Source organism: Sabethes cyaneus, chromosome 2 (genome assembly GCF_943734655.1).
Source record: "Sabethes cyaneus chromosome 2, idSabCyanKW18_F2, whole genome shotgun sequence".
Classification (NCBI taxonomy): Eukaryota; Metazoa; Arthropoda; class Insecta; order Diptera; family Culicidae; genus Sabethes; species Sabethes cyaneus.
This window is the reverse complement of record NC_071354.1, coordinates 13,660,148-13,686,288: the sequence shown is the minus strand read 5'-3', so window position 1 is coordinate 13,686,288 and position 26,141 is coordinate 13,660,148. Positions and strand designations below refer to the sequence as shown.

The window sequence follows — 26,141 nt, the reverse complement described above, 5'->3', positions numbered from 1 at the left end:
AGGTATAGGTGTACGTACGAGCATTCTTGGAAAACCGCTTATTGTTGTTTGGAGTTGCTGACCTTGACTGACTGTTTTGCTCTCAATCTTCCAGGACAGCAGAGGCTTCGTTTTACTGCATTGCAACCTCCTTTGGCACGCTATACCAGGAAAGCAAAGGGAATCAATCTTACGAATCTTGAGCCAGAGCCGTAGAGTGGGCGGACTGCTCTTCCTGATAGCAAGCCAGGCTTGAACAAAAGCAAATAATGCATGAAAAATTAAATATTAGTGGTGAGAAACCGAGAACCGACGCCAGCCGGAAGTGGGTGGTGCATTCAACCGCAAACATCAACTGCAGCTGCACTAGCACCACCACCAGCAGCAGCAGCGGCGGCAGCAGCGTCGGTAGTGAAGCAAACTTGGACTCGGTTTCCATTGGCTTTTTGTAATGAAAACTGACGCAGAAAACAGACATTTAACATTCAGCTAAAACATGATTTATAGGGCAATGGTTGCCAACATAGAGCTGCTGGTCTGGGGTCTAGCTCTGCTGGAACTTTGTCTTTGTGCGAATCCAGCAGCCCGGTAAGCGGTTAGTAGATGGAGGAATTATTCGTGTAATAATTGGTGAGGTGCAATTATCTTTCCTTTCGGTTTGGCCGCTGTTAGTGTTTACGAGAATTGCAGATCCGGTATGCCACTAACAATCGTTATAAAAAATGCAACCTTAAATCTGTGGAATCAGCATCAATTGCTCATGAATCAGTAGTGCTATCGAAAGGATTTGGAGGAAATTGACAAAAACTAGATCAAGCTCAGCTTGTTTCGGCTATTGATTTTTTTTCCGGTTTTTCTATTTCATCTTCTTTTGCCAATTGTGCACACTCTGTACTACTTTCCCCCAAGCAGTGTAGCTAAACTACGAAATACGGTTTTGTGATACCATATGAGCGAGAGAAAAAAAACGAAACTTAAATTTCTCAAACTGCGGACAGTCACGGATGCCAATGTAGCAATATGACAACTATCAGCCAAAGGCTTGTGCAAATAAATCAACACGTTTTCATCCAACGCCGGTGCAGTTTGCGCTTCTCGGATTGTTTATCTTGGACGATTTCCACTGCATCCGTCGGAACGGATAGGGAAACATTCAAGCATGGTGACCCGAGTATAATGCGGTGATGCTTATTAGAAAATTTTGAATTATAATATTGTACGGAATGATCAACTAAATGATTCTGTTTATAACATGGGTTTTAAGAAATGAGTGATATTTTTGTAAGTTTGTAAGAAGCTATAGGATACGGCGTTTTAAAATTCTAGTGAATTTTCCTTCCGTTCGGGTTGTTTCATGTTTCGACTCTACCGGGCGTTTCGTATGTGGGAGCAATACCGTCTGCTAGTTTCATTTTCTCTCGTGGTGAAACTGTAGAACAAAATGGAATTTCGTCAGATTCTAACTGACAGATAGCGTTTGGTTGATTGAATTCACTTGAATGAGCTTCCTCAGAAGTGGTTTAAGCTTGCCGATGCTGGAGTTTATTGGATTAAATTTCACAAATGGTTTGAACGACAAATAGTGAACGCTTGAGAAGAAGCGAATTGATGTTGTGCCAATTTCTGTTTGTATTTATATTTCATCGTTCGGTTAATCCTGAGTCAGGATTCCTGACAGCACTGAAACAATTTTTAATGAAATACTCTTTATTCATCATAGTAATCTTCATTGCGAAGTAACTATTGTAGTTATTTTTTCTTTTCATTAAAGCTAAATCACGTTTTGTGAAGCGTTTTAGGGACTCCAAGAACGTATTATTGTTGAAAATATAACGGACGAGGAAATTTACAAAAAAAAAACTGGTGACACTCTATTGTTTATCAGCTCTGGTGTGCCCAGACAAAAGATGGAGCACACAGCGCACAAACAGTAGATTGATTTTCTTTTCTGTAACTCTAGTTTTGATTATTTCATTTTTATTTTGACTCGATTTAGTGTATATTTCAAATTAATTACGGAAACAAGTTTTTCATTATTTTCCATGACATAATTTGACTAATTGTATTGAAAAACACCCATCTTTTTTATGCGCATTCATCACCGTAGTCAGCAAAAGAATCAGCAGACGTGCATGCATTATTTAGAAAAAGAGGGTTATTTCCATATTATGTTTTAAAATAAAATCAAACAAAGATGTCATTTTCGTTTCAAAGAATATTTCTGTTTCAGAGATTATTTCATGTAATGTCGTGTGTTTGGAATAAGTAGGATATTTTTTAACTATGGTCCATCATGTTGTTTTGAATAGATTCGTTGCCAGACGTGCCAGAGATCGACACCTGCACTCGGATAACGCGACAAATTCTAAACGCGCTGCAAATGCTTTACATAAAATACACATGTTGTTAAAATATTTACAATGAAGAACGTCATTTGATCTTCGATTGGGGTGCTAACGAAGAAATCACGTTCAAATTTATTCCATCGCTCGTTCCTCACTTTAGTGGGCTGTGGGAGACGGCCGCGAGTTCGACGAAGAATATCAAGCAAGTGGAAAACCTCACTGTTAACTAGAATGTAATGCAAACACTCTTCATTAATGTTGAAATGTGTTTAAAAAACCGGCCGCTTACCGAGTAGTCCAGCAATCCTTCCGACTAAGGGGCCTTCACTATCAGACATTTTTAACTGGGACAAATCGTCAAGCGATTCCAGAACCAGAGAAATCAAATTCAGATAATGGGTTCTCCGGCTGGCAGCTAATACAGACTATTTGGACTGTCTGCACAGGACTTTGGTCGTCCGTGGATAGCACCGATCGGCAGATTAGTCGTCATAAAGCACAACAATCTTTCGCCAGTTCAAGGCACGTTCGAATGCTCGAAATCCTGAGCCTTTGAGGCTACAGTATAGTGGAAGGATTTTTGTATTGCAATAAACCCAACGGTAGATGATTGGTCTTCGTTCGGAACTCAACCATAAGTGACGCTGCACGGTAGTCCAAAAAGGCGAAAAGTGGAACTTTTTTCCTAGTGTGTTTTGTTTTCATTTTATCATTTATGGTCTTCAGCACTTTTGCTCGTATGAATATCCCCCTTAATCTAAAACTGTCAAAAGTTAGTCATCGCTTACTATAATGAAAATAAAAACATAATTCTTTCGTGTTACAAAATATAGACATAGTTTCTTTGGCAAAGTTGTAAACAATATAAAAACAAGCAACTTTGCTGAAGAAATTAAATTTCTATCTTTATCAAATGCTGAAATATAGGGCATATTCTTTAAAACTTCTTCAAAAACTGGTTTTTCATACTTAGTTTTTCTTAGTTGCATTTTACAAAAATATAATGTTCTAGGCAATTATCCAAGCACCCCAAATACACGTTTTTTCAAAAGACCGCAAATCTCTTGGGCCTTTACTTGCTAAGTTATCGCATATTCAAGCTCTGAATTTCTATAGCCTCACGAGCCTATGGGGTAAAATGGGGCAAGCGGATTTATCAAATCAGCACTTCATCTTAAAGCTTAAGTCAAGTACTATTAACTTGTATCGGTCCCGGTTGTCCCCAACCACCCAAAAGAGAGTACGGCAAGCATACGTTTTATGTGTTTTGCGTTCGCTATAGGTTCGATACCTGTCCATTCTTTTGTATTAGTAGATAGACAGATGATTTCTTCAGCAAAGTTATAGAAAATATAAAGGCAAACAACTTTGCTAAAGAAATGTTATTTCTATCTCTATCGAGTGCAGAGCTATAGAGCATAGAGTTCTAGACGAATAGTGAAAGACTCAAAACACATGTTTTTGCAGAAGGTTTCAAATCTCTAGGACCTTTCCTTACAAAGTTATCGCTCTTTTAAATTTTATTTTTCCTTAACGTCATGAGCCAAGAGCGATAACTTTGTAAGGAAAAGTCCTAAAGTTTTGCAATCTTCTGCAAAAACGTGTATTTTGAGTCTTTCAATAATCCCCTAGAACCGTATATTCTTGTAAAATGCAACCAACATAAGCTAAGCATGAAAAACTAATTTTTAAAGAATTTCCAAGGAAAATGCTCTATAGCTCTGAAGTCGATAGAGATAGAAATGACATTTCTTTAGCAAAATTGTTTGCCTTTATATTTTCTATAACTTTGCTGAAGAAATCATCTGTCTATCTACTAACACTAAGTGCTTGGATAATTGCCTAGAACATTATATTCTCGTAAAATGCAACTAAGAAAAGCTAAGTATGAAAAACCAATTTTTGAATAAGTTTTAAAGAATATGCCCTATAGTTCAGCATTTGATAAAGATAGAAATTTTCTTTCTTCGGCAAAATTGCTTGTTTTTACATTATTTACAAGTTTGCCGATGAAACTATGTCTATATTTCGTAACCCAAAAAAGTTATTCTCTTATTTTCATTATAGCAAGTGATGACTAACTTTGGACAGTTTTACATTAAGGGGAATATTCATATCAACAGAAGTGCTGAAGACCATTAATAATAAAATGAAAGCAAAAGATGCTAGGGAAAAAGTTCCACTTTTCGCCCTTTGCTGTACGCTGTGATATCAATGTTTTATGATATAGAGCTATTCTGCCTCTACCATTTTCTATGAAGTTTCGTTATAAATGGGACTGTTATGCCATTAGCGGCAGCATAGTATCTTCGGAAAAGTTATAGATAATCTTATTGTGAATATATTTGTCGAAGACACCATTTTTCTAAGCATCGCAATTGTTAAAATATTTGGTATAACACCTCTAAAAATCAGATTTATCAGAATATCTATAAAACTACAGGTTTGCACGTTAGTGCAACAAGTGAAGTTAAAAGCTGTATACAAATATTTTAAATCGTGAAAATACGCAATTTTTCAAAAGACTGCATACTAGAGTGTCCCAAAATATCACTATGTCAGAAAACCCGGGGGCTTACCCCTCAAATGATAGCTTAGGGTGTCACAAGAAAACTTTTATATGACGTCAACATTGGTTGCCGCGATTTAGGGGTCGCACATTTGAGTTTTATGAAAAAATGGCATTTTTCAGGAGTTAATTCACAAAAATATTTTTAGAAACGTTAAAGTAGGTGAAAAAAGGTACTTAACTATTTTTTTCACAATCATTGGGATCTGATACATTCATAAAAAAGTTATGGTGGCATGTCTAGAGTCATATTTAGTTATAAAAATTTATTGAATTTGGCAAAAATTTAAAATTTTCAATATTTTATTTAAATAAACGTCAAAACAGGGTATCGAACAGTATCTCAGAGTAACGTACGTATACTGTATAGATGAGAAATTTTATGACGAACAACTTTGCCGAAGAAAGTATGAACGTATTTTCAAATCTCGCTGAGGTATTCACGTTCTTCTGAAGGCGGGACCAAACATATTTTCGCAATTTTCATATTTTAGTAGTTCCACGTGAAAAAGGTAAATGATAAAACTTGAAGTATGTCTTCTAAACGTTACCTACGTGTTGGATAGGAAGAAATATGCACCTTCCACAGAATTTGGCACCATTTAGGCTCAAGAATCACTTTAAAAAAGGGCGTATTGATTTCCTTACTTTCTTCGGCAAAGTTGTTCGTCATAAAATTTCCCATCTATACAGTATAGCTACGTTGCTCTAAGACACTGTTCGATACCCTGTTTTGACGTTTATTTAAATGAAATTTCGAAAATTTTAAATTTTTCCCGAATTCAATAAATTTTTGTAACCAAATATGACTCCAGACATGCCACCATAACTTTTTTTATGAATGTATGAGATCCCAATGATTGTGAAAAAAATAGTTAGGTACCTTGTTTCATCTATTTTAACATTTCTAAAAATATTTTTTGAATTTACTCCTGAAAAATGCCATTTTTTCATAAAACTCAAATGTGCGACCCCTAAATCGCGGCAACCAATGTTTACGTCATATAAAAGTTTTGTTGTGACACCCTAAGCTATCATTTGAGGGGTGAGCCCCCGGGTTTTCTGACATAGTGCTATTTTGGGACACTCTACTGCATACTTTTTCTTCTCCATAGACCGAGTTTTTGATAGATTTAGTATTACAATATGCATATTTCGCTTCCCTATAGACTAAAAAATAGCTGGTAGCAGAAATACAAATAAATTGAAACCGAAAGTATAGTTTGAGCGTGAATACGATAACTGCCCGAGACATGACCTCAAAATCGTCATCGTAGACCTCAACACTTAGGATGGTCAAGAGCAGGAATTCAGACAGATTTTTGAAAAGTCCAGCCCACATCCGCTTACGAAAGAAAACGACCTTTAAATCATAGACTTCGCCGCCTTCAAAAATGCGGCTACGCAGTACCTACTCTCGGTATAACCTCCCATATTGGTACATCTGAAAATCACCACAACAGACCGAATTGCAAATCGACCACGTTTTAATTGATGGAGGACACTTCTCGGATATCTTTGACCGCTACCTTTTGATGGTTAAAGTGCATCAAAAACTCACCGTTGATGATATTATTCGGTACCGTCGTCCGCCGCGGAACAATCTGCAACGACTCAAGCTACCTGAAGTCGCTACTGAGTACGCGCAAAGCATTGAGGCTGCGCTGCAGGGAGAGGAAGAGCTAATCGAAACCCCTTCAGAGACTGCTGGGTTATCGTTAAAGCAGCCATCAACTGCGCAGCGGGAGGTTCCATTGGGTTCACTGAGAGGAATCGACGAAACGGTTGGTTTGACGAGGAATGCCAAACAATGTTAGACGAAAAGACTACAGCGCGGGCGTTGGAACAGCTGTATGGAAAGTTTTCTGAGAAACGCGTAAATTCTACAAGAAACTTTGTGCTGCGAACCGAAACATGTCAGGATAAAGATGGAGGAATCTTGTCCATTTCTGGCGGTCTATTGCCACTAGCAAGTAGATTCGTGGAAAGTAATCCAGCAGGTTTTGTGGACGAGCGATCGACAACGGACCAAATCTTTGTATTACGGCAGATCCTCGAAAAGTTTTGCGATTACCTAGTTCCTACGCACCACCTATTCATAGATTTCAAGGCCGCCTATGATTCCATCGACCGTGAGGGGCTATGAAAAGTGATGGACGAAAATGGCTTTTCCGGGAAGCTGGCAAGACTGATTAAGGTCACGATGAATGGTGTACAGTACTGTGTGAGGATGTCGGATCCGTTTGAAACAGGCAGAGGATTGCGACAATCCTGTTCAGTATCGCGCTAGAAGGTGTTATGAAACGTGCGAGTTTTAACATGCGGAACACGATTTTCAATAAATCCGGCTAAGTTATCGGATTCGCTGACGACGTGGACATTGCGGGAAGGACGTCCCAGGTAGTTGTTGAGCAGTCAAGCAGAAACTTGAAGCAGAGAAGGTTTAGTAGTGAATACGTATAAAACCTAGTACCTGTTAGCAGGAGGAACTGAACGTGATCAAACTCGCATAGGCAATAGGAGTGTTGTAATCGACGGGAACGAGCTCGAAATGGTAGACGAATGTGTATACTTTGGGCTGTTGGTGTCGTTGGATAACAACTGCAGTACAGAAATACGGAGACGTATTCTTACCGGAAGTCATGCTTATTATGCCCAGTTTAAGAGTTTTATTGTACTGTTATGGTGGTCTTCAAGACCAATTTCGGTCTTAAATGCCATCGTAAGAATGTAATAAAACCCAAATTGTTACTTGGGCGGCCCTCATAAGACCCTAAGGTCTGGTAAGCTTCACCCCCACATATTGTATCTCGTAGAAAACGCTAATAGCGCGGTAGTTCTCTACGGGTACGGTACGTGGACAATGCTCGACGAAGAACTGGCCGTTTTCGAACGTCGTGTGCTTAGGATCATTAACGGGGTACACTCAAGTCTTTTTTTACACGGTCTATTTTTACGATTTTTGAATTAACGCGGTTTTTTATGACGATTTTTGAATTAACACGGTTTTTTATGAAGATTTTTGAATTAACGCAGTTTTTTTACATCATTTTTCGAATTAACGTGTTTTTTCAGCAATTTTTAAATTTGAGCGTTTTTTCGATGATTGACGCGGTTTTTTTACGTCAATTTTTGAATTACCACCGTTTATTTTATGACGATTTTTGAATTAACGCGGTTTTTTTACAACAGTTTTCGAATTAACGCTGTTTTTTTAAACGGCTTTATTTTACGCGCCACGTATCCCCCATGTAAAAAAAGACTTGAGTGTATGGGAGAACGGTGTATGGAGGAGAAGGATGAACCACGTGCTAGATGGTTAGACCAAGAAGCCTAGAAAGTGTGGGACACCCAAGAAACTGGAGACGGACAGCCATGGACCGAGTATGCTGACAGAGTATTTTTATGCTGGCGAAATCCTAATGGACTTCGCATCAGAATGACTAAGCAAGTGCGTTTTGAGATTGAAGGGTGTCCCACATCAAATTGCACCACGAAAGAAATGCTGTAGAAAATTACCAAATTGACCGATCGTTTTCAAACTTTCAGACAACAAAATATAACCCATTAGTAAGTTTTTGGCATATTTGTTTCATTCAACTTCAATATCACCGTATGCTCGCACCTTACGCTTAACTCCACTCAAAAAATTTTGTACAACCTAACTGCAGCTTCATCTGTACGGAAATTCACTTTTTCTTCATGTCTTCCTCAGATTTTACCTCCTCGGGATGCTTCCGTAGTGCCTGCTTCATAATAGCCTAATATTTTTCGATGGGCCTTAGTTCCGGTGCGTTGGAGGCGTTCATCTCCTTGGGTGACTCCGTTGGCTCCGTCGTACCACTCCAATACATCCTTTGAATATTGGCACGAAGGTAGATCTGGCCAGTAGATCATAGGGCTCTCGTGTTGCTTCGACAGAGGAAGCAGATACTTCTGTAGACACTCCTTGAGGTAGATTCGCCCGTTTACAGTCCCTGTAGTCACGAACGGCGCACTCTGTTTGATTTCTTGGCAAACTGAAAGTTCCTTACTTCCTCCGGAACATCAAACTTGTGCTGGGCGGTGAAGTACAGTAGCCATGGAAGATGCCGGAAGTCCGCCTTGACGTAAGGCTCATCATTCATGATGGGAGAGTTGAGGAGCTCCAGGTGCTTGCGCAAAATAAATTCGCGACGGTGCTTTTCGGGTGACGCCATTTTTTCCAATATCCGAAAAACTGACCGGCGATAAAAATAGAGTGTAAACAATACACTCTAAACTACTTCTACTCAAATTTTCAAGAGAAAATATTCAATAGGTAATTTTCTACAGCGTTTCTTCCGTAGTGCAATTTGATGTGGGATACCCTTTATTCTGATTAAACTGATTTTTAGGAGACAATAATGACCAATCATATCCATGATCATGACACCAAATATCTCAAGAACTGTGATACTCAAGAAAAACGGTGTCTTCGGCAAATACTTTTGTAATAAAATTGCTTAAAACTTTTCTTGCATATGGCTGCCTCGGCTAATTCGAAGGAAGCCCAATGTTCGAGTATTATTGATTAACATGACGAATGTTGTATTCCAAGGCGCCAATCATATGCACTTGGCATGGTCCGACCGAAAATAACTCATTTATTGAATGATCTTGAAGGCCAACTTGCAGTTCGTTATGTGATTTATTCGTTTACCGAACGTTTCAGTAAGCCAGTTAAGGCACGCTCGATGCGGCATGTTGCGCCGTCATGTTGAAACCACAACTACTCTACATTAATGGCACTCGATATATCTCCGGCAAATAGCATGATTCAATAAAAAACAATCGGATGATAACTAGCTTTTGGAAAATGTTTCGACAATAGCTGGTTACATGAAAATCCTATTTTCGGAAAAGTTTTGAATTTATCACAAAGTGTCTGTTTGTACAAGGCTGGCAATTTATAAATTCACAGTAAGCACTAGTCCAAAAATATAATCCTTTCTATTAGCTCTTCGAATCAGCAAACATAGTGAACCAGTATTAGTCACCATTGGTTAGCCGAAAGAAAAAAAGAACCGTATAAATCCTCCACGTGTACTGAAATGAAACGAAAAACGGCTTAAAATTGTCCCTCGAGTACGACTGCAAACCATTATGTCATCGTTGCTGATATGCACTGTGGAGCCTTGTGGTTGCAACCTACATATATCTGTACAACGGAAGATACCCCCTTCTCAAATAGCAGTCTATTCAAACATCGATCAGGGATGAGATTAGTAAAGCAGCAGCATAAAATAGCTCATCTTCGCAAAAAAAAAAAACAGCATGCAAACCATTTTACACGAGAAGCGCTAGATAAAATAAAATATCACCTCACCGTTGCCGGACCGGCAGTTGTTAGTACTATACCTATAGGCACTAGGTTTAGCTTTTGGGATTATTTGCAGCATCACGAGTCCGTGAAGGGATCTCCGCCCGGCAGAGGACGGTAGCCAACATTATCGAGCGCCGTTAACTTTTATATAGCGCACATAAATGCAGCGCCATTTCTCACGAGCTGTAAAATTTTAGTTTCAAAATCCGCTCCTAAGCACACTAAAAGTAGTAAGGGTTTTAAAGCTTAAGGAATACCGGACAGGTTTTAGGGAAATGTTCGGCAAGCAGTTATTAATCGCAATTATTCAAACCTTGCCTGGCAGTAGTGGCCGCGGCGTGATCGACTCTCCGGCCCGGAGAGCCGCCCCAGCTGCGCATCATAGCCGCGGAGGGTCTACGGTCTACCAGGGGCTGTAGCAGGGGTGCTGCTTCCACTGCACCATCGGTGGAGGTGGTGCCGGTGGTGGCGGTGATGATGGTTGTGGTGGCTATGTTCACAGGTGGTGTTTGTGGGGGAAACTGAAAACCCGAAATGGGTGTGCAGCGAAGTTCTGCAAACAAATGTACACAATTCTACATTTCGTTTTTTCACTGAGTGTTACACGGCGTTATGACGGCGGCAGGAAAACGGCGGGGGACGGGCTGGGCAGAGAGGTAGGGAGTGGGGCATCCTGGTTAATGGCGATGCAAGGAAGTATTGTATGGCGTTTGAGGGGCAAATTGGTTCTTTGTGCAGCGTTGCAAAGTAAATTGTTATTATTGGTACGGGCTTCCGGGGCCGTACGAGTCAGATTGCTACTATGGCGAATGGTGGCAATTGTCCGGAACAAATTATGGTATGAACTGTTTCCTTTCGTGTAGTTTGTGATGTGTAAAAATGTTGGCTTCTGCGGAATGACACAATGCTCAAAAAGTAATCACAATGGAAATTCGTTCTTGTAAACAAACGGTTTCACAGTGCCTCGTTTCGAGCGCATATTGGTATTTTTTCAGTATAATTATTCTAAATCAGTAGATAAAATTATTATTTATTGGATTGGAACTCCAAAGCCAAATAAAAATTCCAGTTGAAAGCCTTCATGATAATTTTTGAATAAAATTAAAATTTACTATCTTTTTAGATTTGACTATCATAACATGCAACAGTAATTTAGAAGCAAAACCGGACTGAAATTCTTGGTGTTACTAAATTTTAGGAAAGATTTGTTTTATTTTTGTAGTATATCTAGTTTAAATATATAAAAATTATAATGGCTAGTAAAACTAAAAGTTATTTTAGCAGAAAGCAAACTGCAAAACAAACAAGGTTGTTGGATTGAATGTCTTTGTCTTGATATAATCATAGCAACAAAAAATTTATTGAGATCTCATGCGTACGGAATTTCAACCATGACACCATAAACGCAAACTCACACATGAATTTCTCTCGCAATTACTTGTGCTGTTTCTATTGCTATGCAACGTGAACTGAATTCAGCTGTGAGCGTTTTACTTTCTCCTTCCACAGCTGGCGATTCTGTAACGAACCAGAGAGCGGAAGAGTTTACCTACCATGAGGGACAGTTTCTGCAGTGAAAAATGCCGCACGCTCTCATGAATTAAGATGGCAAATATTTATTTATTTATTTACTATTTGACGGGGCTTTCAACCTGTGGTCGGTTCGCCCCAAAAGATGGCAAACATATCGGCAACATTAACGTTCTTTATTTGAAAATGTCAATTTTTCTTAACTAGAAAAAGAAAAGCCCAAACATGTCATTAAAATATGTATTTTCGCTCAACTTTGTTTAACTTTAGTTTTATTTTTAATCGACGATATGCGTTGAAGGTTATAGTTAGAGAGGGCCGAACAAAGTTAACATTCTCATGTTTACATCCCAACGTGTGACTAAGAAAACAATTGTTAACGTTTTATTCCGAGGATGAAGACATAGATAATCGAAACGTTAGCTGAAGTAAAATAAAGTTTTCGTAAGAAATCCGAGACCGAAAAGCCACATCCTTTTATAAAAATACAACGGTCTATTGTAATTATCATTAATTCTTATGAAATTTAGTAGGTACAGTTGGATTTCGATTTTGGTATGGTTCGATTTTGGCAATAAAAGTATTCGTTTTTGGCAACACAAGATATTTTACTTCCAAAAATATGCTTAAATTTCAAACAGTTTCTGCATACATGCTTTAAATGGCGAAGAAATGATGCCCTCAGTATGTTCGTGAAAAAAAGTTATGTGGTTTCGACAAAAATATTTTTATTGCCGTAGGACTACGTCTTACCGCAGGGTATCAATAACTTAATTGCACCGGACGGATAGTTCTTAGCGGACTTTTTAAACATAAAATGGTTGCAATCGTTGATTAATGATATTTAGTCAATTTCTAAAGCATTTACATTAAATTTTTTCATATTCACGGTTTCGATTTTCGATTTATGCGACGCGCATTTGTTGCCAAATTCGAAATCCTACTGTATTTTCAAAGCGTTAAGACCTCTATAATACTATACCTAATACTAAAATTATTGAAATAAGTCGCACGCAGCTAACTTTTCAACTGCTTGTTTGTTTTCATCGAAAACGTCACGAAAATTTTGCGGCAGCAAGACTTTTCATTTCATTCTAAATTGTTGAAATCGGTTGAGCGGTTCCGGAGAAAATCATGTTACGTATTTTTTATATTTTCGCTTATAGTTTTTAAACGAAACATCTGACTGCAAAACTATTTATTTTAAGGGAACTAAAATTTTTGAAAAATTCATTATTTTTTTATTTCTGATTTTGATTCTGCAGTCTTTTCCGCTTATTTTGATACTAATTTTGAAATGATCCGACCACGCGAAGTGGCCGAAAAGCGATCATACACATAAGCATTCGACGGAATAAGACGCCACTCCTGGAAAACCACGATTTTTAATCTTTATGTACCTTTTTCTCAGAAACTACACTACGTATTGGAACAAACTTTTTTTTGTGTTATTGGTAGGAGCTTGGCAAAGGCTTTTATAACTTTTGCGCTTTGCCAACGAAATACAGCACGAAAAAAACGAAAAAAAAAGAAGAAAAGATGGGCGAAAAAATAAAATTTTGCCTTCTTTTTCTTTTTTTCTCTGGTTGTGTTTCGATTACAAAGCTCAAAAGTTATAAAAGTCTTTGTCAACCTACTACCACCAAAACAAAAAAAAGTTTGTGTCAATACGTTGTGTAGTTTCCGAGAAAAAGGTACTTAAATTTTGAAAATCGCGGTTTTTCAGGAACAGCGTAAAGGCAACTTGATCGAAACGAAAATGTTAAAAAAGTTTAGAACGCATTCGTTCTACTGCGTTCAATCGGTGTTATGACTGAGCAAACTACCAGTTGTGTTATACATAGCGTTCGTATGCTATCTGCTATCTAGGATCAGATTTGGTCATATCTGGGCATATTTGGGGAACTCCGGAAACCCCTGGGAAGTCAATAACACAATGTGGTACATTTTTGATAATAAAGACATGTTCTGAATTGGCCATTTTAGTTCTTGGTACTCAATTTGGCTTACTTTAATCTATTTTAAAAGTTTTAGTGTGATTTAAGGTGTCGTATGATGAGTTTTTGTTCATGTTCGAAATTGGTCATTTCCTAGGGGTTTCCGGAGCCCTCCAAACATGTCCAAATATTACCAAATCTGATCCTAGATAGCAGATTTGGCTTCCATTGATCTAATTATTGAATTCTAGTGTGATTTAATGTGTCGCACGATAAGCTTTTGTTTATGGACGAAATTGGCCACTTGTTTGGGTATTCCCGAAAGTCCCCGGAACTTGTCCAGATGTAACCAACGTGGTGCTAGGTAGTTGATCTGTCTGTCAGTGATCTAGTTTTTAAATTCTGGCGTGATTTCAGGTGTCGCATGATAAGCATTTGCTCATGTTCGATACTGGCTATTTTCCACAGCGATAACTTAGTCCGGAACATTTCCGGTTAGTCCCAATACAGCGTAAAACTCCTAAAATGGTCGGCAATGGGCATATGTTGCATAAAAATCAATACCGGCTGTGATTTATGTTCATTTTGGAAGTGTCATTGAAGATTTTCATTTACTTTATATAAGCAGTCTGCCTTTTAAAACTTCAAAAGGGCGTAACTCAAAACTTCGTCGATCGATTTTTTTTTAAATTGGCTCAGAGGTGTAGGCATGTATTCGAAGATGCAGATATTGTGGAGCGAACACGGCAGGCTACAGTAAACCAGGCACGCAGCAAGGATGCAGGATGAGAGACCAGCGAAAACAATATTCAGCAGAGAACCCGACAGAGGCCGTCACCTTCGAGGCAGACTCCGTACCCGTTGGATGAGCGCTGTTGACGTGGATGCTAGTTAGGCGGGTGTTAGGGGCGACTAGAGAGCGACAGGCCAAGACCGAGAACCTGGAGACGTTTGCTGCATTCGGCCTGGATTCGATAGGTGGATTGTCGCCGAAAAAGTTAGTAAGTAAGTAAAGTAATTAAAAATTTGTAGATTTCTGCTTAACAGATTTTCTTCATTTCAAAACTTCTGAAATTTTGGTAATTTGGATTTCTGTCTTCCTCAATTTCTTGGGTGGGTATACCGTTTATCTGATTCTTTGAATTTTTAAAGTTTTTGCGGTTGATTTTTTGCAATTTTCGGGTATGTAAATTGTTGCACTGAGACAATCAATGGATTCATGAATTTCAGAATTTTTGAAAATTATTTCTATTATTCAACTTTTTTGTACCATAATGGCAGTCAGGATCTGGGAGGAAGTACAAATGCCGGAGGAGTGGTTGGATAGCCTCATTTGCCCAATTTTCAAAAAGGGATATCGACTGGAGTGTAAAAACTATCGAGGAATTACATTGCTCAATTCTGCCTACAAGGTGCTTTCCCGTATCCTGTTCTGCAGACTGAGACCGTTAGCAAAGTCCTTCGTCGGCGAGTACCAAGCTGGTTTTCGTGAGGGTCGCTCCACGACGGATCAGATGTTTACCCTGCGACAGTTGCTAGACAAGTTCCGGGAGTACAACTTGCAGACACAGGACTTTAAAGCGGCGTACGATACAGTTAAACGAAATGAGCTGTGGCATATAATGCTAGAACATGGTTTTCCGACGAAACTAGTTACGCTGATTCGTGCGACGCTGGACGTATCCAAATCATGCGTTAGAATAGCGGGTGAGACTTCAGCTGCTTTCGTGACGTTGTATGGACTGAAGCAAGGGGATGCGCTTTCTAACCTGCTATTCATAATTACCTTGGAAGATGCATTATGAAGGGCAAACGCGGAAAGGAATAGAACTATCATTACGAAATTTCGCATGCTTCTTGGTTTTGCGGATGACGTCGATATCATCGGAATCAACCGTAGAGCAGTGGGAACGTGGGAGCCCAAGTGGTGTTGGTATCGAGCTGGAGTTAGATGGGGAACGATATGAAGTGACATGTGACAACGATGTAAGCCGCGAAGTGAAACGACGAGTTGCAGCCGCGACGGGCTTTCTACGGATTACGTAGCCAGCTGAAGTCCCGTAGTTTGCAAATTCGCACAAAACTGGCGCTCTACAGAACACTAATCCTCCCCCTTTACGGACACGAATCATGGACGCTAAAGGAAGCTGATCGGCGAGTGCTTGGGGTTTTTGAGCGTAAAATTCTGCGATCTATACTTGGTGGCAAAATGGAAAATGGAGTGTGGCGCAGACGCATGAATCACGAGCTGTACCAAGTATACAAATATGCTGATATAGTGAAGGTAGTGCAATGTGGCAGCCTGCGGTGGGCTGGGCACGTGGCCAGAATGCCCAACAAAAGAGTAGCCAAAACTATTTTCAGCAGAGAACCAGGAAGAGGCCGTAGACTCCGAGACAGACCCCGCATCCGGTCGGTGTGTGCTGTCGAAGACGATGCACGTTCAGCTGGTGTTCGTGGGGATTGGAGAACGGCAGCCCAGGACCGACGGTACTGGAGGACCATAATTCGTTCGGCACAGGATCGGTAACGGACCGTTGCCACTAAACTAAAGTAAGTATTGGCAGGCAATATAATTTGTGTTCGTAATCAATCAATTTGATGATATTATGAATATCTGGTTCTGTCCATTTTTAGAAGACTCAATTTCAGTATTTCTGCATTTCTTGAACTTTGGATTGCTGGAATTTTGGCTTTTAGAGTCTGATTTTTGGTTTCTGGATTGTGGACTCTTGAATTTCAGAACTTTGGGGTTTCCGGATTTCTAAATTTTTAGATTTTTTTTAGATACATTTATAATTTTCAGATTTCATTATTTTCGAGTTTTGCATGACTGAAATCTTAGATTTTGCCATTCTTTCTTGTTTTCTGAATTGGGAGATTATAAGAGTTCTGGAACTTCAGCTTTCTGATTTGAGCGATTTTGGGTCTCAGTACTTAAGAATTTCTGATTATTTTGTTCTTGATTATTCTGCAATTTTCAGGTTCCCAGATTTAAGGATTTTATATTGTTGAATTGTTGGAATTTGGTTGAATAATTTCTGGATTCTTTATTTAGTTTTGTATTTTTGCATTTCTGACTGTCTGGATTCGTAAGTTTTTTGGTTTACTTTTAGATATTAGCGATTTCTTAATATTAAAACTTAAAACGTGGTCTGCGGACGTTTCGCCCTGAATCATCTAGGAAAGTGATCATTTGATCATAAAACAATTTTCATTTTCAACTCTATTTTTATTTTCCATGGTCTTGCTTTACGTATTATGTCTTCGCTTTTTTGCATTTATATCTTATTTTTATTTCTTATTTTATAAATTCCTGCAATTCTTTATTTGTATTTTGTATCTTTTGTCTTCATTATATTTTTCCAAAAAAAAAAACAAATCGAACTGTCACTTTGATGTTAAATGCTTTTTGATGCTCTCGTATTGGTTTTCCTTTCCTATCCGTAATCTGATTAATCTGACAAAAACGAACATATTAATTCAGAATTACCACAATTTTTTTTTTGACCAAAACAAAGGTAAAACAATAGAAGCATTAAGACATAATCTGCAGCCTTCCAGTTCTCGCTTTTTTCTCTGACCATTTCAGCCTGGCACCGATCACGGCGGCAAAGCAATTCATTTTGATTTGACCGTGGCACACACACCTAATCCAATGTTAGCCGAACAGTAAATAATTACAACGTGCGTGTGATTTTGATGGTTTAACTTCATTATGATTCTTATTTATGGAAGGTCGCCGCACGGAGCGGACCAACTCCGCTGCTGAATGCCGCCGCCAGGGCGCAAATACTAGGCGCGACACGCCGCTGTGCCTAACCCGACTCTATTAAACGGGCTACAATCCAATAAACGCCCGATCGGTTGATTAATGGACTGTGTGGGAACCGAGCCTGGTGGTTTGGATCGAACTTCGTCGGGTTTTTCTCCCCGTACACGTTCAGCCAGGAGGCCGATTGGCTACGCTTTCTCATATATCATCGCACTTTTTGTTCCCAGATGGGTGATAAATTAATAGATAGGATGATTGTCTCTTCCTGTAAGGTATGAGTAAAGTTTGCTCAGGGTGTGTGGGTGGAGAGCGGAGGGGATATAATATTGCGGCGCTGAACAAACTCACGGCGTACGGCAAGATTAGTATCTGTTTTATGTTATTTGATTAGTCTGTGTGTTGGTAGGAGGTGCAGAAAAAATCGCAGTGAAATTAATTATGCAAGTATTTCATCACTTGTTTATGTGTGGCGTGTTCGCGGTCCCCGTGCTGGCGTACCCATAATCTTGATTGGGATAGTTCAGAATCGCATCTAACGGAACGCCAGGCGTGCGGACCGAGTAATTTGCTTTCGGTACACCTTTGTTGCGTGCCGTAATTGATTGGTATCTAGGTCCAGAAATCTGAATGCTTTCAATCACCTTCTCTCTGATGTTATAGTTTATGTTACGCGGGAAATTCTAGTACGCTCGTGTTTTCAACGGTGTTTGTAGGTCGCTAATCAGAACCTGCCATCGAATCGTATTTTTTGCCTGACGGGTAATAAAGGGAGAAACCGTTCAGCACTTTACGGTTGGAACGTTCGGTTGGAATATATAATGCAATCCGTAGCATTTGTAGGTATGGTAATTTAGGTTTGAAAAATTCATGTTAAATTCCGCTGATGGTGAGTGGTGATATGAAACAAAAGCTCATTGCACATTAGTCGTAATTGCTAAATTAGACAGCTCGGTTCTTTGCTGATATGGCAGCATAAAATGCATTGTTTCGCAACCGTAAAGGAAACACATTTAATTTACTGTTTTATTATGGGTTTAATTTTAATGTCTATGCCCCGAAAATAATTCGGTAGTTCGGGATAATGTTTTATTTTTATGTGACCTAACCTTTTTACATTTGCAGTTGTCATAAATCAAAACCCACGCGTCGGGATGGCATTAAAATTGATGATTCGTTTGCATGTCATGACACTGAGTGCCATCTGACGTTTCTTGATATCATCAATCAATGCTATTACAACCTCAGTTTATGCAATTAACGATTATGTTCTTGAACCATGAATATCCCGTACGGTATCTTGCGACGACGTGCTGCCAGCAATTTTTCAACACCGCTGGTTCCTTCATTCCGTTAGCGACCGCTAAAGGGGAATGAAATATCATGATCATAATTTATGGCACCGCGAAAGCATCGGTAAAAATTTTCTCTACTATCTGCTTTCCCAATATTCGTCAGCTCCACTCATTAGTGCTCGGCACTCGGCTCGGAAATTATTTCCGCGGTTCGGTTTCACGTCCGATGTCCGTGGAACGCGTTTCCAAGCAATAAATTATACCACACCGGGCATTTGCCTTCTGGCTGGATTGCACCCAATTCGGTCATTTTTAGTTATGGATTGGTCTCGAAATGGTGCAGCGGAATCGTAAAAACCGTCTTTTCTGCCAACAGATTCCTTTTTATGTTGTTTATTGCACCACGGTGCTATGGTCTGTTGATTAGCTCAAAAATACGTAGTAAAATTAGCTCGGCTTCTTGATTTGATTAAGATGATTTCCCACAGGAAATTTTCCTGATCGACAAAATATATCTAGGAGCAATCATTAAAAAAGTTGATTTAGAAGACAGTAGGTGCATTATGCTATTATTGTTTCTAATCACAATTTGCAATGCTCGACTGCTTATGGAGTATCGAGGCAAGCAGTCGAGCATAGGAAACAGATGGATGACATAAATGGCATTATCATCGGGTTAAATTAGATTATATAGACATGAAACAATTTCATAAATCAGTTGTTCTAATCCGTCCGTAGCGTTAATTAAATCTCTTTCTGCCTAAAGCTGCATATCCCATGAGTTCTTCCGTATATACGAATTCAATTAGATATTTTTCAACCTAGTTTAAATTAAGCGTTTAGCCTCATTAGCTCCTCTTTAATATCGCTTTGGTTAAAATCAGATAAATCAGGTTTATAAATGAATTTGTTATATGGAAACACTCTTCTATTGACCTAATCCTGGGGTTGGCCAGAGGTTTCAAGCTTTGAAACAGGGATAGGTAGAAAACAGCAGCTTTGCATGAACCGGTGGCTGGCGTCACTAGTTAGCTAAACGTTAAGAAAATTTTCGTTGAGCTGCACTGATGTCACCGTAATAATCGAAAGAGAGGGACCCCAAAGAGAGTTTCTCAATGTTACTTAGGCCCTTTTCAAAACAATACGCGGAAGTTTTTATGCGAGACTTTATTGCTATATTCTAGTTTTAAGCCTGCAAACAAAAATTCATCGAAACAAAATGTGAGTTGTAGCAAGAAAGTTATTATCAATCGGTTTTCATGTCGCAGGAAACAACTAAAATGATTTTGAAATTGACTAGCTGAATATATTTATTTTTTTGGGATGGTTTCTCGGCTTTGCGGTCGATTGATAGCAGCTAAAACAACGTTTTGCTTCTAATACTCAGACGTTTCGGTGATTTTATTTCACTTTTATCAAGTAAATCAAAAATATTTCGACAATTTGAGCAATTTTTACAGTCAAACAAATGGCGTGCTTCTAATATGGCTATATATTGTTTCTAATAATTTTTCTGTCCTAGTTTAGGGGAAGACGGGGTAAGACGGCCCCCCTAAGCAATTACATACCTATTTCGACACACACAAAACAGAAATCGATTTACAAACGTCAGCGATACGGAGGAACGTCGTAGTACTCCGTTGTTTTGCAAAAATCCCTTAAATTTGTTGCTGTTAAAATTAGATCACATAAAGTCACGACGAGCGAATAGTTTGTTTTGATTCCAATTTTGACGTTTAGTGTGGCCAATCATCGCAGAGTGTTTCGAAAGTACTCAAATACGCTAAAAAAGAAAGTACGGTAACCTAATTGCAAAAAATTAAAGGATTTCTATTCGAAATCGATGTGGTCTGTCTTCCCCGCCGGGCCTTCTTACCCCGTCTTACCCTATTTGTTTAATTACTTACTGCATTTAACTAAATGTTTTCTATCACTTTTGCTTAAAATTTGTTTTTGTCCGAAACGACAGGCTTTTACGGTTGGTGTCTGCTTTGAACTTTTTGCGCAACCCGGCACACGAATCTATTGCTGCTTCTGTGACTGTACATCGATTCTACTGACGTTTGACTCTAGCTATAATTTGTGTTTATTAATATTTTTTAGTGTGTGTAATACTCCTGCGTATATTATATTCAATCCCTGTGTATCTATGCGTTTGTTTATGCTGTTTTCGCTTGATATGCGCTCGAAAATTGCTGAAAATTTATTATTTATTCTATCGGACATTTTAATACGCTTTAAACCAGTTTGATCAGAATGAGCTACCTGACTGATTTAGTTTTTTACCATAGCAAGCTCTATGCATTAAATTCATTAAATTATGACGGTGGCTGTCGAGTAGCGGAAAGCATAGTTGGTTTTATTAGTGCTTCCAGCAGACCTTGACAAGACTCCTGGAATTTATAACCTGGTTCTTAAAGAGGTTATAAAAACCTTCACATACACATAAAAATTATACGCGTATGAATAGTATGTGCAATTATACACATAAAAATTATACGCATATGATTAGTATGTGTTAATTTTTCGCTTGCACGTAAATGATAACTGTTTGGCACATAAAGATCATTTACTGGGCACATTGCAAAAATCTATATGTGGGACATATAGAAACTATACGAAAAGTTTTCTCAGTGTAGTATAGCAACTGAATAATTGACCACACCAAGCTAACGCATGTATTAAAAAATGGTTTTAGTAATTGGAACCATGCACCGTCAATCGTAGCAACTCTGTTGTCTACAGAAAAAAGGACAGCGTTATTAGTTGGTTTACAGCAGCCCACGACTTAAATATTTTAGTGTATTTTAGTCGTGACAGCAGCCATTGTGAAAACAGTCTAGCAACCATACGCTCGTTGGTCTTACTGTTAGTTCCACCGCGGAGCGGAGAATTTGAACAACGAGCGTGTGGCACTTCGTGTTCGCCCGATATTCGATCCTTCATTTACAACATCCTCTGCTTTTTGGAAAAGGCGAGACCGTTGAACAGATACCAGGTCATGGTCGTCCAACGGCGCTGCGTGACTGTAAAGTGGCCGCAGAAACTGAAGATGAAGACCGAGAGTAAGGTGACCTCATCGTTCCGCGCCTTTGTCGGGCAGGTCGGAGCAATCGGCCATACGATAAAAAAAGTACCTGACCAAAGTGGATATTTTTAAGTGGAAACGTCATCAGAGGCTGGCTCTGTTTGGGTAGCAGGCAATCACCCGGAAGAAGTGGCTGAAGGTGCTGATGAAAATATCTTTCCGGCGAAGGGCGACTTCGTAGCCATTATCGATGACGAGACCTGTTTGACGGTCTAGTACTGACGACAACGATTGGTGATCAGCCTCTGCTGATCCAAACCGCTGCGACTGTTCCTTCCTTCGGGCCTTGTGGTGAACGGATAGATATGCAGTATGAAGTGCCAGCTAGATATGCCTGTTTCACCGAGAAGTATCTCACAATGTGCATTTGATCTATGGCCATGATGGGGTCAGAATTGTTGAGATCAAATTGTACTGATTGAGAGAAAAAAGTTTTCAAATCGGATTAAAAAATATTTAGCAGCATTGTCACTTTAAAATATTTTTTTTTTTTGAATTCCTTGGGTCGTTTCCTAAAAGCGTCAAAATAGTCTCATTCTAAATATAATATTTCGGAAGATATAAGCAAAAGAGAATGACGACGATTTGATAAAAACAAGTTTTTTTTTACAAATGGAAGTGCTTCCATTAATCGAGAGGCAATGGCACCATTCGACCTGAAAGCTAAAACAAACTTTGCTTTCAAATTCGAGAATAGAGGAATAACCAGGGAAAAGGAATCATCGATGAATCAAAGGGAGTTGATCGGACGATTATTCCTAGGAATGGTCCGATCACTTTGACTCAATTTTAAATGAACATTCGCTTAGTTACTAATGAAGTATTAGCATTGTAGCATCGTAACTACAAAAGATACAGCAAAACTTTGTTCAGCAAAATAGTAGATAATAACCAGGTCGTCGTATGTTCGAATCTCGACTGGGAGAGGCTGTTAGAGTCAATAGGATCGTAGCAACTGGCCCTGCAATCGTCCTGCACTCTAACAGCTGGCTGCGAAGTCTGTCGTATAAAAACAGAAGGGCAAGTTTCGATAACGGAATGTAGCACCTAGGCTTTGGCTTTGCTTTAACTAGCTCTTCAAATGTCCCATATATAACTTTGTCAAATTTTGCTCGACTGAGACGATACTGTCAAATGAATCAAAATTGAGTCAAAGTGATCGGACCGTTCCTGGGAATAACTACATAATGCTTGCTTCATTGTTGCTGTCACTTTCGATGTTGTTCTCGCTGTCGCTGTTACTCTCTCTCTCCCCTCGTCGCCAGGCTTCATCAACTCCCTTTGATTCTTCGATGATTCCTTTATGTCAACGAACAAATATGCAAGTTAATTGAACGCAGAGCAGAATATACTGGAATCACTTTTACCGTGAATTACCGTGTAATGCCTGTGTAATGTAAGGCCGTGTAAACCTTCCGGTTGGCCTCGAGGTAAGACGCTGGTCTAATAAGCCAGTCGTCGTATGTTCGAATCTCGGCTGGGAGAGGGTGTTAGAGTCAATAGGATCGTAGCACTGACCCCGCACTGTCCTGTATTCTAACAGCTGGTTGCGAAGTCTGGCGTATACAAACAGAAGGTCAAATTTCGATAACGGAATTAGCACCCAGGCTTTGCGTGTAATGCCTGATGAGCATAGAATCAATATTAAATTTTATCTGGTTCCCTACTATTATTACCCTCGACTGTTAAGGGAAATCGCTACGTATCAATCGAAGATAGCCAACGGTCGACAACGACTCATCGTCGTTCAACAACGCACAAAAATCATTTATCATTCTAACCTCAATGACTTAAGAAGCTAAATTTTCGGATTAGTTGAAAGTTAATTTGTGACCAAATTAGTCATGCATGATCGGAATCGGAAAAAAATCGGAATTAGGTATAAGCATTCGTATCGTGAAAACGGATTACCTGCAAATGGCCGAAACCTACAAATAGCCGTAATAACAAATGGCATAATATATCTAATGTCAGAATCACGAATGGCCGAATCACAAAAGGCCGAAACACGAATGGCCGAATGTCATATTTGGCCGAAAATATTAATGGCCTTCATCCTGCACAAACGTTGTGCATGCTGTCCTTACTCGCTACCGCTCGTTCGGACTTAACTAAGGGATAATCCCTACTAGTAAGTAAACCTAGGAAAATGTATGCACCTAAATAGAAGTGGTTTCTGCAGGGGGCTGCCCCTCGCAGTGGCCGGCACTTCCGACGGTGGGTCAAAGGCGCACACCCACCCAGGCGTGATTCGGCTTTTCGTGATTCGGTCTTTCGCGATTCGGCCTTCTGTAACTGTTGTTGAAATTCGGTCATTCGTGATTCAGCCGTTTGTGTTTCGGCCATTCGACACCAGCCTCTTGAAAATATCCTAAAGACTTTAAATACAGACGCTTCCGAGAAACAAATTCTCGAAGTTCTTCTTTGGATTAAACAAGGTATTACGTTACAGACAATCGTAAATTTTTATCTGAATCGAAGAAATTCTATTTGGGCCATGATTAACCTTACAAATAGAAACTAATAACCACGCGTCTCCATGATTGCAACAGTGATGCTAGCGCATTGTACTTTGATTTTTTCTGGTTGCATTCGAATCTCATTCATAGAATGTTCCAGTAAAAAAATTTCCATTGTTTTTTCACAATTTTTATAAAATGTTACAATCCCGTCGACCAGTGTTCAGGTATATTCATTACTCAGTTGCTGCAGTTTCGTTTCTGTGTCCGCTCACTCACTCACTCACTGTTAAGCACGCCTCCTAATTGGCGGATAATTGAAAGCTATTCCACACCGGTGCGGTGGCAGCCGTGGTAGTGCTCAGAAGTGGTTAAAGTACAATGTTATTTAGAACAACAAAAGTGCAATTGTAGCTTTCGTTTGTGAAGTAAGGCGGTACCAATCAGCGAAATAAAATCACAACAACCCTTAGAGCGACTGAACTGCCGTGAGGAAGTGTTGTTTCTTTTCCAATTACCCGGATGCGGTCAGCAGCCAGAACTGGTTAAAGCGATTGTATGCTAAACTTATACGTATAATAATAATAGTAATAATATTTTCGCTGCTGGCTTCGTTTTGTGAGTCTGGTTTTCTACTTTTACTGCTCGGATTTCCGGTTTTCTCTGGTTTTATTGTCATCGAACTGCGCGCGCGTTAGGTTTACAGTCAGTCAGTCGTAGGCGAAACTAAAAACTAAATTATATATTTTTTGCGAGTGTCATTCGTTTTGCCTTGCGTTGGTGTAATTTTACGATCACGAGAAATTCAATTGGAAATGGAATGGGAAAATGATTCTTTGCTGACGGTTGTTATGTGCCGCTGAACGGTTCTGCAGTTTTGCGGTACGGCATTTGCATCGTTGAATGAACTGAGAATATGTGATGGTTTTAATGGATAAAATGCTTTTATTAGCTATGCTCAAAACTTCGTCTGACATTAGATGGTTTAATTTTAGAACTTATACGCTATTTTTAGCGTGATATTTTCGCAATATCAACCCAAAATAAAGCGTGACATTAACTACGCTTGATTAACAACAAGGTGATTGTGCTACTGTGCAGCCGCCTTTTGAGCTGAACCTGAAGAATGATAGCCGAAGATATAATTTTAGTTGATTATAATGGGCAAAGTGGAAAAGTATTGGTAGTATAATATACCATTTACTAGACGGACATAGTTTTATATACTACCGTCCTGTGGCTTCCCTTTATTTATTACCGCTGTTTCGTAATGCAAGCTTACAGCTGCCACATTCTGATCACGTCTGTTTGTTTGGTTATGTCAACACAATGCCACAATGCTTTAAATATGCTTTCTGATTTGTTTATTTTGCGAAATTGAACACCACTTCACGTGATCATTCCTGTAGAATACGAGAGAGGAACCATGAATGTTGTTTTAAATTTTACCATTTTACTGTCAGCCAAAAAACTGCACCATCTTCAACTAGGACTTGATAGATTTACGATTGCTCAGAATGGCGAGAACGATCCTTTTACAGCCATCTATATGTTTAGCATAAAGTATTTTCGTGGTTGTCTGGCAGTAATAAGGGTGGAAAGAAATAAAACTGCTGGTTTTACTACCATCAAGAGAACACTAGGAAATCTGAAATAGCAGCAAAATAATTTGATTCATCCAGAGTTAAGGGAATTTTAAAACTTTTTTTTGAGTTTTTGAAAATAACGGGTGTTTAATGGTACTTTAGAGTGAAGTTAGTTCATTTCCTTCATTTTGGTTTTAGTATTTTTCTCTTGTTTCGGTATTAAAAAAACTAATATTG

At 39.1% G+C, this 26,141-nt stretch overlaps 1 protein-coding gene across 1 annotated transcript in view; it reads right to left on the bottom strand.

Moving 5' to 3' along the window:
* Positions 1 to 26,141, bottom strand: part of LOC128737543 (uncharacterized) — a 60,630-nt gene that overhangs the window by 16,180 nt on the left and 18,309 nt on the right. Inside the window, exon 2 of the mRNA XM_053832211.1 lies at positions 10,551 to 10,790. Within this exon, the coding sequence (XP_053688186.1) occupies positions 10,551 to 10,790 (240 nt within the window). The remainder of the gene's footprint in view (positions 1 to 10,550; positions 10,791 to 26,141) is intronic.